At 39.9% G+C, this 16,448-nt stretch overlaps 1 protein-coding gene across 3 annotated transcripts in view; it reads right to left on the bottom strand.

The window, feature by feature from the left end:
- Nucleotides 1–1,956: 1,956 nt before the first annotated feature.
- ADAMTSL1 (ADAMTS like 1) overlaps nucleotides 1,957–16,448 on the bottom strand; it is a 396,646-nt gene continuing 382,154 nt past the window's right edge. For 2 of the 3 annotated variants that reach the window (XM_085213493.1, XM_085213495.1), the window contains 6 exons: nucleotides 16,237–16,437; nucleotides 14,269–14,449; nucleotides 10,237–10,444; nucleotides 8,871–8,980; nucleotides 7,748–7,968; nucleotides 1,957–6,385 (listed from right to left, as the gene is read on the bottom strand). In XM_085213493.1, coding sequence (XP_085069619.1) covers nucleotides 6,279–6,385; nucleotides 7,748–7,968; nucleotides 8,871–8,980; nucleotides 10,237–10,444; nucleotides 14,269–14,449; nucleotides 16,237–16,437 — 1,028 coding nt within the window. In that variant the 3' untranslated portion in view covers nucleotides 1,957–6,278. The remainder of the gene's footprint in view (nucleotides 6,386–7,747; nucleotides 7,969–8,870; nucleotides 8,981–10,236; nucleotides 10,445–14,268; nucleotides 14,450–16,236; nucleotides 16,438–16,448) is intronic. The other variant, XM_085213494.1, reaches the window with a different exon arrangement.

The following is a 16,448-nucleotide window of genomic DNA, read 5'->3' as shown; positions in this document are numbered from 1 at the left end:
CATTTCCCCTCGTCCTGTCTCCACGTACCACTGAAAAGAGACTGGCCTCACCACTATGGCCACCACACCTCAGATATTTATAAACCTGGATCAGGTCCCCTCTCAGTCTTCTTTTCTCAAGGCTAAACAGACCCAGTTCACTCAGCCTTTCTTCATAGGGGAGATGCTCCAGGCCCTTCACCATCTTTGTGGCCCTCCGCTGGACTCTTTCCAAGAGATCCCTGTCTTTTTTGTACTGGGGAGCCCAGAACTGGACACAGTACTCCAGATGAGGCCTTACCAGGGCAGAGTAGAGGGGGAGGATCAAGTTGACAAGTGCAAGGGAAAAGCAGGTCCTACAATCATAGAATCATTGAATTTTTTGAGTTGGAAGAGACCTTGAATGATCTCCTAGTCTAACCCCGTGGCAATGAACAGGAACACATACAGCTCCATCAAGGTGTCCTGAGCCCCCTTCAGCCTGACCTTCAAAGCCCCCGAGGATGGGTCTTCTACTACCTCCCTGGGCAACCTGTGGGTTTCCTGCATTAAAAAAAAAAAATGAAATGCGCTATTGAAACTGTCATGAGGGTGAAAAACATTTGATTGTAATATTTGATGGCATTGGAAGCAGATATTTCAACTTTCAGTCTTTCATTTTATGTCAGATACTTTCACTTCAGGTAGGAAGCTCATGCTTTGTTATCATAATCTCCAACAATAGTACTTACAAGTTGTTTGTTCTTTTTTTTTAACTGATGAGAAGCCATTATATACTGTGTTAGTCTTGAAGTTTCTTGAAGCATATAGCCCTCCAATAGGAGCATGAACTCTTGTTAAGGACCAGCAGGAAGCAACTGCTGGTGATGGGCTTTAAGTATATTTAATGAGTTTCTTTGTACTTGATTTTGACAATTTCTCTCTCTTTCTCTCTCACTCTTTTTTTTTTTTTTTTTTTTTTTTCATTTGAAAAAAACTCTTCTGGGCCTTGCAATAATACTTCTCTAAAGCTAAAGCACTTATTAACTCTGAGCCTTGCTGCCTCTGGCGTCCAAAACACATCTGATAGTTCAATATGGGCTGTTCTAGATTTCATAACCATAGTAGTCAAAGACAAGGCCTGAAGTTTGTGGTTTCATGGGCTTTCTAGTTTCAGTCTTCACCAGTGATCAATGAAGAAAAGATGAGACTTCACACTGTATTTCCTTCTCAGAGGGATAAATGCAAAATAAAATTTACTATTGTAGAGATGTTTCAATGTATGAAGTTGAGAATGAGAATAAGTAAATTGTATCTCAGTGAAAAGGTAGGGGAGCATAGAAACGTGTAATTGAAAGAGGAAATGCTGTGCCTTTGCTTTTCCCCTTATAAATGTAGACAAATAACAGCTTAGGCTACAAATTACTGAACATAATTTCTATCATCTACCTATAGAAGTATAAATATATATGTAAAGTAAGAGTCTTATAGCAAGATGTGGTGAAAATGGCTAGACATATGACTAGGTTTTAGATTTGATTTTGATCAACTGGAAAAAGTTGGGTGGAAGTGAAAAACAATGTGGGTGGAAATGCTGATAAGCCAAAAATATTTGTATTCATAAATAAATACTGAGCTTGACAATCAATACATAAGATCATTGATAAATTTATGTATATTTTTAAATGAGAGGACGGAGTAAAATGTTGATGATTCCTGTACTGTGGTCTGCTGATATGCAGGGCAATAGTAAGCATTTGTAATTCTGATTTTCCCATCTGGTAGCCTGTATGAAAATCTGGCATTCAAACAGTTTGAAAGCTTCCAAGTTAAAAACAGATAACAGAATGAATAAAGTTAATTTTGTACAAACTAGCTGAAATGATTAGTGACTCACTAACAGTTGTTGCTAAGAAGTTAGGAGGACTTTGATGGTCCTGAAAATCTGGAAAAGAGCTAGCGCTTGGCTCACCTGTTTATACAGATTTAGGTTTCAGATTACATGGATACAGAAACAAATTTATTTATGAATCAGTGTTTGGGTACAGAACAGATAGTACGGTGATCATTACCTTTATCTTTAACAGGATAACTTGGAAAGAGAATGAGATGGAAACAGTAGATAGAAATCAGTAATAATGTTGACACATGTCATTCTTAGAGCACATCATGATTCAGTAATCTGTATTTCACTAACTAAGCCAGTGTCTCTAAAAAGAAGTTGACAAGTTGTAGTAGCTATTTCAAACGTTAATGTCACAGAAACCTTTATACTTCCTCTCCTACATATAGTACTTAAAAGCTGAAATAACACACTGAAGAGCTCTGTGAGTTATACCACACTGATGATATAATAGTATTTCCAGTGGCAAAAATCAGGGTTCTATTCTTGCTAATATAGGTATGCCAGCAGCAATACTGGGCTATGAAGTGGACAAGCCAAAATGTGAAGCGATTGCAAGCAGAAGCCTCGATATGAAGTATACGTGCAAATCATTCAAGACTATTTTCCAGCTATTGGTGCTACTTATACATTGGAGTGAGTGCCCGATTACAAGAACCAAAAATGAGAGAGGGTGCAGATAAACTAGCTAAAGCAATGGGAAGGGAAGGCTAGAGAATCAAAATTCTGAAAGAAGCTGAACCAATAAGTTCAACCCTACAAGATAGAAGATAGTAGGAAAAAACATTCCAAGATTTCTTCAGAAAGCTCTCCCCATGGCTTCTGTGGCTTTAAAGGAGTAGCTTAGATGTGCTTACTTTTCCACAGAACAGGAGGCTGGGATAAGTCTCCTGTCGGGAACCTTTCAGCACTGCCATTTCTCTGCTTGTTGCATAACTGTTTTTCTTTCTCAGTGAAAATTAGTAGGGAGAACAAAACTGGAAGCTTGCTTTGAAGGTTCTGAAAGCATTCTGACTTGACTGGTAACAAGAGCCATGTGTATAAAAAGGGAATAATTGTTCTCTGGAGAATCTAAACTGGTCTGCTTTTCATTTTACATCAACACCAGCTTTTCTACTTGCTTTACTCAAAATGAATGACCAATTCCCATTACAAATTCCCATTACATTCAGTTCTGTCGCTTGGAAGTCTCATGGCTTGTCTTTGTCCTAAAACTGTATGTGTGCTTTGGTGAGATATTATTTTCTTGCAGTGCAGGTGTCTTAAAAGTACAGCTAGGAACATCATATTGGGTAAATTCTCAGTAAATCAAAACAAAATCACTGTTCCTTTTTAGAAGATACATTACAAAGTTAATGGAGACAGAAGATTTAGTTTTCAAAACTTGTGTTTGTCTTTTTAAGAGAAAATGTCTTTGCTTTATTCCCATTCTCACCCTCCCTAATGCCCACAGTAATTTTGATCATGACTAGGTTTTCTTCTAAATGTATTCCTGATGCTTCAAGGAGTTGTAAGCTCTGTTACTGAAGGCAGCAGAGATCTATAAGACAAGACTGAATATTAGGTTGTGGGTGTTGCTTCACTCCAGAGATTACTGAAGAGAGTTACACAATGTCTTTGAGAGTTTCTGTGTATGAAAAATCACTTGTACTGATTTCCATGAACCTAGGACCAGCGAAGGCCATCTACTCCTAGAAGAGCTGTAGAGGTGGAAAAGAGTAAAGCAAGGGTGATGAAGAATTTAAAAAGTTCTCCAAGACTAGGTGCAGAATGTTAATGTCTGGAGACTTTTAAAAGAAATGACAGGGTAGCTCCTGCTGTGGGGAAAGAGGGTGATGGTGATCACATGTATTTAATGTAACAGCTGTTTGCTACCACTATAATAGAGAATAAGGACAGCATGCTCCTTGTTTGGCTTTTGTTTTTAAACTTAATAATATTAACAGCACATCAGACAGCAGTAGTTAAGTAAGTAACCTGCATTACCTGTACAAAATTATATAAATACAAATTTGCTGGTTTGCTTTCTTGTTAGAGAAAGAAAATTCCTTTTGTAAAATATCCAGACATCTTATATTATTGAGATGCTGCCAAGTCACAATTTGCGGAACAAATATATGAAATTAAATTCACATTGTGCAGAGATGGCACAACTGCTCCTCCGGACCTAATCACCTTGTTTATCCTGGGCACAGTTACACAGCTGCTATTCAACATGAATATAAATATGCTTTGCAGTCAAACAAATGTCAGTACTTCCCTGTGCTCGTTTTTGTTAACTACTGTATTAGAAATATCCACCACATTCTTATTGTTCTTCTTGTTATTATTGTTATTATTAGTATTAAGGAATTGTCCTTCATTCCATGCATAACTATCAATTCACAAGTTAAAAATATCATCTTTCCCTCGCATCATATTTTAGAAAGCACTCTGTGCACAGTGAAGCAGATCCTCAATTAAAAGCAAGTGAGAATTTCTCTATTACCATTGATTTTAGAGGAACAAAATTCTGGGGGAATTTAAAAAAACCCAAACAAATAGTTTTATCTGGACAAAATAATGTACAATTATTAATATTGCACTTTTTATACAAGAAATCCTAATAAATATACAGAAAAGATATACATTTACATACATAGAAAGACATTCTTCTTTTTTTAAATAAAAAGTTAAACTGAAGCTTAGCAACACTATTTCTTGAAGACCCATTTGTAGTGAGAGCTACCACTGACATATGTGTTCCGAAGCAACCAGAGACAGGTCAGTGTCTTGAACATGACACTGACCTGAGAAGTGGACTCTCAGTTTTGCTGAAAAAGCCACATCATGGAAGCTGTAACACAGCAGCACTTGAACAGCATTTCAATAATGCACCACAAGGCCTGAGCCCCACAGGGGATGAGGCACAACCAAGCCTTTAATTTAGAAATGGTCTTGAACCAAGACCTCAAATCCAGACAGATCTCCTTTAAATTTCTTATGATGCTCAAACTCCCTCCCTTGCAAATCTCTTCTAATTTTAAGGCTCTATTCAGAGTAGAGAAGGGATTGTCCAGGAACTAAAATGATGAAGCGCTTCACTGGATGAATAACCACTGCAACTGACCATGGAGAAAGATTCATTGACAGCATGTAATATGTGATGCTTGAGGCTCACTTTTTAGAAAATCTCTTTAGGGTGTAGTACCTGGGTTTGAAAATGTGCAGCTTTACAGCACCCATTTTGTTGCGTAACACAGACATAGAGGAGCAAATTTTAAAAATTTTCTTAGCGTTAGTCCTCTGGGGCTGATGCTGAATCTATTCTGGTCCTACTGAGTAGGAACAGCCAGCACTATCAGAAAATATCTACTACTTTTCTGAAAGGATTGGCCTCAGGACAGAAAAAATCCATTTAAGCAGAAAAGAAAAACCCAGTTCCTCAAATTTCTTATCAAAATGCCACCTATAAAAGCACCTTAACTCTGGGTACTGGTACTCCTATCTATTCCATTAGTAGGAATTAGGATGCGAAGCAGCTCTCATTTCCACATCTTACCTGCCTGTGTTCTGTACAGGACAGCATTTGCAGGTTTGAGTTATAGCCTGCCTGTAGCAGATTATACTTTCTTTCTTTCTTTCTCCTAGATAATAGCTGACATAATCACCTTTATGCTGACACTCTTAGCTCCAACCCTCTCACACAAACGCAACCTGTGAACATTTTCAAATGTCTTCTAGACTCACTCACATTACACAACATTGCTCAACTTTCTCAGACCCAGACTTGATTCTCAAGATTAACAAGATCTTCCACTGATATCATTTGAAGGCCTGTGATGAGAAGGATATAGAAAGGAAAAAAGAAATGTTGGATGTAACTGATAGACTTATAAAGCAGTATCATGTGTTTATATACCCAAATCAGTCTAAGACAAACATAGGGTCTGTATACTGCATTGATGAATGTCTAGTCTTTGTTTTGTTTGCCCCACCATGTATCAGACTGTTTGATTTGTTTGATTTGGTGGTTGAATGTGATGCTACATTTTGATTTTGATCCACTTCTCCATTTGTCTGATGGTGTATTCCCAAATGTGTATATGGACTATGGGGCAGCCCCATTCCTCTCAGGCCTGGTGGCATGGGATTCATTGAATCTTTGTGACCTACCCTCCATGACCATGTTTTGCTGCATTCTGTCTCCCAGATATCTAAAAGGGAAAATTTGTCAAGTCCCTTTACAACAACAACTTGGTAAAGGGTTTTCTTTTTCCATTTTTTCTTCTCTTTTTTCCTTTTTAAAGGGAAATAAATAAATAAAATGAAAAAAAAAAAAAGAATTCCATTCCGTTTATATTTTCTGTAGAAGTCTTTGCCTCAGTGAAGCAAAAGCTGAGATCCCCTTGTTCCTCCATTTTCATCGCATTCGCCTTCAAGCTTTTCCACAAGTCCCACAGCAGCGTGATTTGAACTGGGTGAGCTGGCAGAGTTTGAGCTGCTTCACTTTCTCACAGTACCTTGTGGTGTCTCTGCACTCCACTGCCGAAGGGGAAACAAAAAGGAGAGATGGTGATGAAGCAATGAAAGAAAGATTTTTTCACTTGAGAGCAATTCAAAACAGTTTTATGCTGGGAGGTCTCACTGTAAGCATGACCTTGACTTGCTCAGACACTGAGTGGGGACTGTAAGGCACTAAAGGATCAAAGGGGAATGCAGTGGGCAGCTATGGATTTCAGAGTGTGAGGATGGCTTTTGAAGCTGCTCCAGTACTCACTACAGTTTTTGCATTCCAGCACAGTTTGCCATCTGATGCTCTAGAAAGAGTTTCGTAACACTTGTTAAACAGGAGGTGAAGTAGTAAATGAAACTGGAAATTCATTTCAGCACGTCAGCTCTAAAAACCTCAAGTCAGGCAGCTGGACTAGATGATCACTGAAGCTCCCTTCTCACTCTCCGTATTTTAAGCCAGCAGGCAGCTTAGCGTGACACCCGCTAGCACCACTCCTCCCATTCCCAGTGAGATGGGGGAAGGGAATTGGGAAAAAAACGAAGTAGAACTTGTGGGTTGAGATAAAATCTACTTACTAAGACAGAAAATGAAAAGAGAAATAACAGTAATTATATTAATATACATGCATACTTGCAAAACAAGTGATACATAACACAGTTGTTCACCACCTGCTGAATGATGCAGACAGTCTCTGAGCAGTGGCTGTCTCTGCAACCAACTTCCCAGAGTTTTAAACTGTTTTGTATGACACCACGTGGTATGGGGACATTTGGCCAATTTGGTTCACATCCTGGTTCTGGCCCCTCCCAGCTCCTTGTGCACCCCCAGACACCTTGTTAGCAGGGCAGTGTGAGAAGCTCAAACTACTTGGGCTCTGTGCAGCATGGATCAGCAGCAACTAAAGCATCTGTTCTGCTGCTTCTTCTTCTTAATTATTTTTTTATTAAAAAAAAATATTTTTAACTTCTCTTTTCCTCTTGCAGGCACAATTTGTTGCTTGTCACCTGAAAGCAAGCAGCTTCCAGTTCAGCAATTCCCAGCATTAACCTACTCGGGATTTAGACTTCTTTAAAATACAGTGAACACTGTTTGTGACTTGAATTTTTCCTCCTAGCTGTAGCATCAACAGAAAGCTGAGGTTGCATCAGCCATTTTAAATGGTTAGCAAGGGCATGCAATCCTGGTGCCAGCACCACTGCCAACAAACCACAGCAGGCACCTCCCACCAAGATGCTGAGCTTTGGACAATGTGTTTTGCATGTGTTCAAGCTAGAGGTTCTCCAGAAAGCTGGGCTGTGATGCCCAGAAGTGCATTTCGGAGATATGACTCCACATGAAGGACCCACAGGCTTTCCCCCTCCTCACACCCACCCTTCTGCTCATAAACGTACTGTTCTCACAGGGCGTGATGTTGCAGCGTTGCCAGTTGACTGGCCGTGGTCTCCAGGAGCAGTAGTGCTCGAGCACGGGTTTGTTGGTACGGATGTGCACGCAGTCCACACGCCGGGACTGGAAGCCATAGTTTCCACAGGTAGCTGTACACACTGTCCACAAGCTGACCCTCCAATGCACGCCACAGATGTCAGTCCAGCAGTTCTGAGTGCTCAAAGGCCTGTGAGCGAAAGGGAAGGGGCAAAAGTCACTCGCCGCACTGTGCGAGAAGTGTGTGCCACTCCAGGCATTATGCAAGCCCTGGGTACTGCAAGCCTTGCATGCCCCAAGTATTACTTATTCTGAGCCCTGCCTTCACTGTGTGCAAGCAGAAATAAGCTCGGTGCACTGAAAACCAACTTTCAACTGCACTCACAGGCTAGACTCTCTGATATTGTCAACTGGTATAGGACAACTGGAGTTAAACAAAAATTTGAACTGCTGGAGTTCAATATCACCAGCCCATAAATGCTGCAGCAGAGTGCCACTAAAAAGGTGTAATGAATGAACTAGCACCCATTCAAATACATCAAAGGTTTGTTACTTTTTGATGTCTGCAATCAACAGGAAACCAAAAATGTTCTTAAATAATCTCTGTTTCCCTTCAGCGCAGTCTAATGGAAAATAAATATGTTTCTATAAAATCAGTGGAGTTTATTTGAAGGAAAACAAATGCTGTATCATTCTTATCCAGTTAGCATTCATGTTGAATTGAGAGATAGGCAGACTGGAAGCTTTGAAAGTTCATCACTAGCAGATAACGAACATGCTCCTACTCTCAGAGATAGCACAGTGCTTCAGCTAGGGTTTATTATGTTAATTCTTCAATTGTTAGCCAGCTCTTGTGTGTTTTTCTAAAATTATTTCTTCATTTTATTTTTATTTATGTATTTATTGCCTCTGGGGCTGATACGAATGAATACTGAAGTCTTGGCTTAAGCCTGCTGAAGTTTATGCCACATAATTTAACAGGTTGCAGCATGACCACTTTGCTGCATAGGGAAAACCCAAAAGATGTTTTCTAAACCTCCAGCTTATTCAAAATCTCTCAAAGAACAGTGGTGTAAAATATTTTTGTCCTACCTCGGTAAGGCACTGCACTGATCAGATGACACAGAAGTCCCATCTTTTGTCTGGCAAAATATCTGTCTATGTTGTACAGCGAGTCGTGACCCAATGCAAGGCCCATTACACTGTGAAAACAGAAAACCACTTAATGTAGGTAAAAGTCAGTGTTCTCCTTTTATAAGACTGCTGGTGAAATAAAGTGCATATTGTCATGCAGTAACTGTTCAGCTTTCAAGAATTTCCTGCAGTTCTGCACTCTTTGGAGGCTGAGCACACAATTATCATTTGTCCTACATCACCTCCTCCAGCTATATTGAAAATTTCTGTATCTGCTCTCTAGATTCATTACCCTCTCCTCTTCAATACACTTAAACACATCTGTAGGGCAAATAAAATGCTCTCACATCATTAGCCAAGAGCCTATGATCCATACAGGAAATCTTGATACATTCCTTTTACTGTGCATTTTGCAGCTTGTACTACTACAATTTACAAGCAATTTGTTAATAACAAAGAATGTATTGAACCAGAAAAATACTCCACTGGAAAAAAAAAAAAAAAAAAAAAAAGTATTGCAGGACGAGAAAGGAAAGCGTGTCAAAAGAAGCATATCTAAAAGTACGTTCCAGCAATGAAGCCATCCTAACCTATTCAAGCGTAGCAGTTGCACACTTGCTGTTTATCTCTTTTAATCTTCTCCTTCAATTAAATCACAGTTAGTTCTGGATATTAAGCATGTGTTTCTGTTGTTTTAAGTTAAACCAACAGTTAGTGAACAGTTTGCTTGATGAGTATTTGGTCATTATATTCCAGAACAGACAAGGAGTTTGAAGAAAGGGGCTTTCATGTGTGGAAGAAGGAAGTTTTGGAAGGAGGAAGCTCATGATCTCTCCTGCATTTTGTTATGAAGTGAATACTTCTATTTTATAAGTTTCTCAGGCAACATTAGAATCTTTTAGAACTGTTTTCTTGTAAACACTCCACCAAATCTACCATAGCCATCAGATCTGATGCCTGAAAACTTAAACTGAAATACATTCCATAAGTGCAAAGAGCACCTGTAGACTTAGAGAAGGCAGAATGCTATTTTCCAGACTTGTATCCTGTCTGTAACCTGTCTGGGGGCAGACCTTTCCACTGGGGACAAAAGAGGAGTCTGCAGTGGAAATCCTGTTCACATGTGGTTCTTCTGGGGACTGCCTGAAGGTACAGAGATCCAAACATGCATTGTATCAAATACAGAGTTGAAAGCGCTAGGCAAATTAATCGCCTTCTCAAAAGCTTGCAGAGTACAGCTTGCAGACCACAGCCTCTCATCTTCTGTCACCTCTTCCTAACCCACAGAATGAGTCTGTTTTCAGACTGCTAGCATGCTCCTTACCTGGCCCCAGGAGGAGGCCACCCACTCAACACAGGGTTGCCTGTTACAATTCTGTGTATCCACTGGGCGCTTGGATGCTTGAGCACAGGTTTCATTCGACATTGGGACAGAGCTGCCTTTTGCTGTCAGTCGTTGGCATGTCACTCGTCGCATTTGGATTCCTCCACCGCAGCTCCGTGTACATGGAGACCATGATGTTACCATCCACCTGTGAGAGAAAGGCAAGAAGGTCAGGGAGCAAACATGTGCTAATGTGCAAATAAGTGCACTGTCTGCAGTATCATCAGTGTCAACGGGACTTAATGTATTGGCCCAAAGTAAGCTAACAATGACTTGCATCACAGTACTGTACTCAGACCCCTGTAGTAGCCATCGAAAACTGGTTGTAAGATGAAAGCTGAGAAAAGAGTACATTTTTTATTTAAGTATCTCTCTGAGGGTTCTCTGGGCCCAGAATCCACTTTTTCCTCTTAATGTTGTTCTTAAAAGCTTAGTAAATATTTTTTCTTCAGTCACAGTGGTTTGGCATGGCTGCTCTCACATCACTGCACAACAGGGGCTTTGACAACAGGTTGCAGTCACTGGCTACAGCCCATTTCCACTCCTTGGCAGGAAAAACTGTCCCTGTAAAGTTGATGGAGTAGCTCTCAGGGCACTTTAAACTCGCTGCTGGCAGAGGAGGAACCAAGAAGTTGCTAAGGCCTGTTGGCCTGCTCTGTTATCTCCCCGACATTAGCTGAAATAATCCTGGAAAGCCTGAAGGTTGTGCAAGAATGGAGTTGGTGTACAGACAACACAGAGACAAAGGACATGTTTTGACTTTCCTTTTGAGCTCAGACTGTGCATTTGTCAGCCCCGTATTGTCAGAGGTTTAAAAAATCCAGTAAAACTAATAAAAAAACCTCTAATGACAGAAAATAATAATCCAAATTATTTGTCCAAACTATTATGTCCAAAGGCACAAATTCTTAACACAATCTTGCCAATTTATCATTAGTTGGAAGACTCATACCACTGGACTTGGAAGGTACTGGTAGGAACAGGACTGACACAATTGATTATTTGTTCTCTGAGGAGATTTATGGTTAAGTCAGCAGTCATTAAGTTTCAGGATTCCCAGTAACAGTGTTGTATTACTGGGAGGAAAATAGTGTCCATCTCATCCTCTAATGGCAATGTTTATGATTACTTCACAAAACAGGCAATAGGTATTCTCTAGCCCGATGGAAAGGCACCCGCTACTATTCCTTAGTGTTCTGCAAGCGATTAAGTCCTGTAGTTTCAGAAACAAGTATATAAACAGATATACTTCTGACAAAGAAAATAAAGACACAAGTACTTTTTTCTTCCTGTTTGGTGAGGTTGAAATTGAAGTTTTCCCATCCCTCCATTGTAAAGCTCTGCTCTGCATTTCAATCAACTTCAATTTCCAAGCATACATCTGAACATCTCAGGAACTGAGGCAGGAGTATGGGTCACATTTCAGTTCAGGAAAGGTATAAAAGGACATAAACTATTTCCATGGAATTTACTGCCATCACTAACGCAAACTGCTGTTAATGAGTGTGTTTTATATTTCATCAAATCTCTTTTGGTTTCCTTCTTATGACTCAGCTGACAGTTCAAAAAACAGTTGCTTGCAAAAATTGGTAGGAATATATATAGAAAAGGTAATTAAACACAACCTTGCCATATACCCAAGACACAACCAGACTGGTAAATCTGACCGCTTAGTTCTCATCAGATTGCTTAGCACCTCTCCATCAGATTAGACTGTTTTTTAATATAAATGCCAGTCTCAAATAACTCTGCTGAATGAGAAGTTGTACTAAATTTCTCTTGAGATCCTGACCACTTTGTAAGTATTTGTTTACTCAAACACACTATGTCCACTGTGAAAATCAGGGAGAGGAGAAACTGAAAAACCAGAAAAACACAAAAAAACCCTACTTATACAAATCTCAACTAAGGAGTCACTGATTTGCAGAACTTGGGCATTTTAAACATGGTGAGAGTAGAGCACTAAACTGACTTTTAGATCAGACACTTGGGATGTAGTCTTTTTTACACCAAAGGGTGTGAAAGGAGGAAAGTGTCAGTGTGTTCTGTGGGGTGGATGCAGCAGAAGAGGGGAAAGATGTTGACACAGTCAAAAGTCTTTCAAGCTGTTGTAACTCCACTGTGTTTACAAGTAACTGAAAAGTGAAGGATTACATGGGCAGTGGGTTACAAGGAAAGCATGTCTCTAAAAGGAGGCAGAGCTCAGTCTGACCCCCTTCATGCCCACCAAGTCCAATGGGATTTGCTTGCAAAAGACATTTCCACTGTGCTAAGGGAACTCTCAGCTTTATAGTTGCAGCTGCAGTCCTGCTTGTTTTGACATTCAGGCAACACAGAAGCTCAAGGAAAACAACAACCCCAAAGGAGCTGCTAAGTCTAGCTTTTTGCCTGTTTTGCTGTTGGAATACAGTGGTATGAAGCTTTGTGACAGAAAAATCTTATGATCCTGCAGTTCTTTTGTACAGAGCTCAGAACAAGCATAAAATTTACATCTAACACAGGGTAAGGCTGAAATTAGAGAACTCAGACTGTACAAGTGTATGTGTTAGGGATAGATGGGTGAGAATGCTCAGAGAGCAGGGCAATGTTTCTACAAGGCTGCTCACTGTAACCTTTAAAAGGTTATGGAGATTGTAGAAGTCCTGACAATTCTAGAAAGACAAATGTTTCCCTTATTTCAAACAAAAACAAAAACAAAAACAAACAAAAAAAACCCCATAAGGATGATATAAAAGGAACTAGAAGTTAGTTGATTTTACTTTGATCCCTAAGAAAATTCTGAAGGTACATGACTGACTACTGGGAAAGAATGACCAGACCTGAGTACAAGGAGAGGGCAGTGGAAGTCATTTACCCAGCCCACATCAAAGTGTTTGAGATTGACTCCCTCAGTAGTCTAACATCTAAGGTGAAGTTAATAGTCTGGATGAGTTGAATAAAACATGGGGTGAATGATGAGGCTCATAGAGTGATGGTTTATTGACTTTACTCCACCTAAAGGGGGGTAGCAAATGGTATCCTGCAGGGCTCAATATGTCCCTGTTAATGTTCTTGTTGGCCCACCTCTTTCAAGCTTCTCTAATAGAAAGTTGCACTCTTGGATATACGGAGTATTCTCCCATGTTTGGTGTCACCTGCAGAATTCACATAAGTGTCATTTGTTCCCAACTCCAGATCACTGACAGAGATGATAAACAGGACAGGTATGGGACCCAGGCCCAGATTTGTTTCCAATGGTCCAGATTATCAATTCTGAGGCTTACTTTCTTCTGTTCATTTTCTAGTCATTGCTAAGTGAAGAGTATTTAATTTATGCTACTAAAATACTAAGATACTTTGTCACTGCTTTTTCTTCAGTGAGGAACTGACCTTTAAGGGCCTAAAAATCTGCTGCTTCTTAATAGGAGCAGGACTATAAGCAAATAACTTACTTTACATTACTATTTCAACATACAGCAATATCTGAAGGCTCCATTTAGGGTGAAGTCTTTTCTTTCATGAAGTACTGCAATAAGCAGAAGGCATTGTTCCCCATCTCTTCCTGCCTAGGTAACATCAGCTGATAGTGAAGCTTATAAGTTTAAGTGACCAGTGAGATGGAAATCCAGTTTTCTACCTTAGTGTAAAAATGCTGAAAAGCATTCTTGACTATTCACCGTACCAGAGAAGATTCAGAAGTACCATGAAGCTATGACCTTTGCTAATAAACAGTAGGCAACAGCTCCTTCATTCTTTTTTAACCGAATTACTGCCGGGGTAAACACTCCTTATATAGTATGTACTGTCAACATTTTTCACAAATCTTGCTAAAAATTCCCAATGTCTATGTTAAGCACTCATAACTTCTCTTTCAGCCATGACTTTGTCCTAGATAGGCAGCAGCAAGGCTACAAGGGCATGCTGTCCATTGCAAAGAACTCTTGAAGTACATCTTAAAAGCATCTATGACATTTTAGTATAATAAAGGCAAACCGTGAAGGGCAGTCTCTCCTATTGCATGCGATGGGCTGCAGGGTTGGCTTGGGCTTCTCTTTGCAATTGGATATATTGACTTCAGTCCCATCCAGTAAGCACCTCAGTTGGGGCACCTGCACTCCTTTGTGGCCACAGGAAGCAGAACAAGCCATCAGCTTGTCCACTGACCACTGGTAGTCTGCCAGAAAGCAAGTGAGAGTTATGTTAACACTTAAAAAATGCCAGTGAGAAATCCTTAGAAAAGAAAGAGCTGTTCTCCAGGATGAAAAGTTTAGACTCAGCGTCTCGTGAAGGGAACTATGTTTGCAAGACACCACACAACGAACAATGAAGGAGCAGAATTCCAGCTTATGTAAGGCACTGACCATATTTTCCGACAAGTCCCCCCTTGTTTTTTTTGTGTTCAGAAGCACAAGACATAGAAGGTGAATGACCTTCTAGGGCAGTCAGTGATACCAAATGACAGGGATGTGGGGCATTACAAATCCTGATATTTATACAAACTTAGGTGGGTAATTAGCTATCTGTTAGCTATCTGTGGAATAGATTCAGGAACTTCAGAAAGCCATTGGGAAAATGAGAGCAGGCAGCATGGCACTGGCAAACATGTAAACTCCTGGTATGCAGCCAAACATGATACTGCAGAAACCCTCAGAGTTGGTATGTACAGTACACATCTCTAATGCAAATGATGAGGATTTTTTTTCCCCTTAAATTGGGTTTTTGAGTGCCTAGGGATGTCTTCATATTATATTCAGCCAGATTTTCCATTTGGTTCATGAAAAAGGTGTTATTAATCCTCCTGGCACTACATCTTTTCATGACTTTTCAGAAGGTCAGTTAAAATAAAATTAAAACAAACGTTTAAACTCAAATATCAAAACTGTGGTGGGAAAATACGAGGGCTGTAAGGATGACACAATCCCACCTTGCCTTTCACTCTGTGAGAGCTTTGAGGCTGAGATGGAGCTGAAGATCCACCTTCAGCAGATACTGCCAAGCATTAAAAAGACCCATCCTTGCTCTCACATATCCTGTGAAGAACTGTGTGAGTCTTCTGGGAAGTCCTTAGATCCTGACATTGGAAAGACTGGATCACCCCAGAGTAGGTGAACAAAAGAAAGGAAGTGGGTTTATAAAATTAATCTGTAAGGCACACTTTCAAACTCAAATCCATATATTCAAAAATAACAGTGTGCATACTTTCACAGCAATAATTCACAGGATTAATTCTTAATCACTTATGTTTGTAGAGGAGTATGACTTAGAGAAGTCATGGCTAGCTGCAGTTAACAGTGTTGTCTTAGAACAGTGTGTATCTCAATAGGCAAATCACAGAGATCATCGGTCCTATGGCAAATAAGGGGTTTTCAGCACTTCTGAAAAGTTTTATTGTAAAAATTAAGGAAAAGTTAAATTCTTCTCCACTCCATCCCTGTCAACTGCAAAAATGAAAGATGTATATTCTGTTCCAACCCATTCACACTTAGTTCAGTTCAGTGGCTTCATCACCTTCAGTTAATTTCTAGAGTAAAAAGGTTTATTTTTACAGGAGTTTTACAAGCAAAGGGTTTTTGAGCACTGTGTAACGCTGGCTTTAGAAGATTAACAGAGGGGTTTCTAATCTTAGAGATTTGACCTGTGACACCTCTGTCTGGAATTTTAGGTTAATGCAGCAGCCATGAATATAACTTGAATCAGCAAAGCACACTATTTGCTGAGCAGGCCAGAAGTATCAACTGTCATTTTGGGAAAGTGACACAGCAAGTGAAACCTAAGATGTTGAAAGTTTTCTTGCTAGGCCTGCAAATTTATATCCATAGTGGTAGAATATCAAAACATTAATTTCCTGCTTTGCATCACAGTCTTGGTTTCAGAGCCAAGAAATTTCAGACAAGAAAGGCAATGCAGGGACGTCAATGTCAAAAGCTTCACAGGGGAGAAGCACAGAAATTGGAAAATTACCTTGTATTTCCAGGGAAGTTTTTTGTAAGAGTGAACCAGCCTCATTCTGAGCAAGACAGCTGAATTCTCCTTCAGGAGCATCACTGATGTTGAGTATCTGAAGAATTTGTCCTGCTGCTAGGAAGCGATGCCTCAGACTGAGAGGCTTTCCAGAGTAAAGCCAGGTGATATTTGGAGTTGGATGGCCATCCACAGCACAACCTAAAATAAAA

Source organism: Meleagris gallopavo, chromosome Z, assembly GCF_905368555.1.
Source record: "Meleagris gallopavo chromosome Z, MGAL_WU_HG_1.1, whole genome shotgun sequence".
Taxonomy (NCBI): Eukaryota; Metazoa; Chordata; class Aves; order Galliformes; family Phasianidae; genus Meleagris; species Meleagris gallopavo.
Note: the sequence above shows the minus strand (reverse complement) of the source record. Positions and strands in the feature narration are given on the sequence as shown.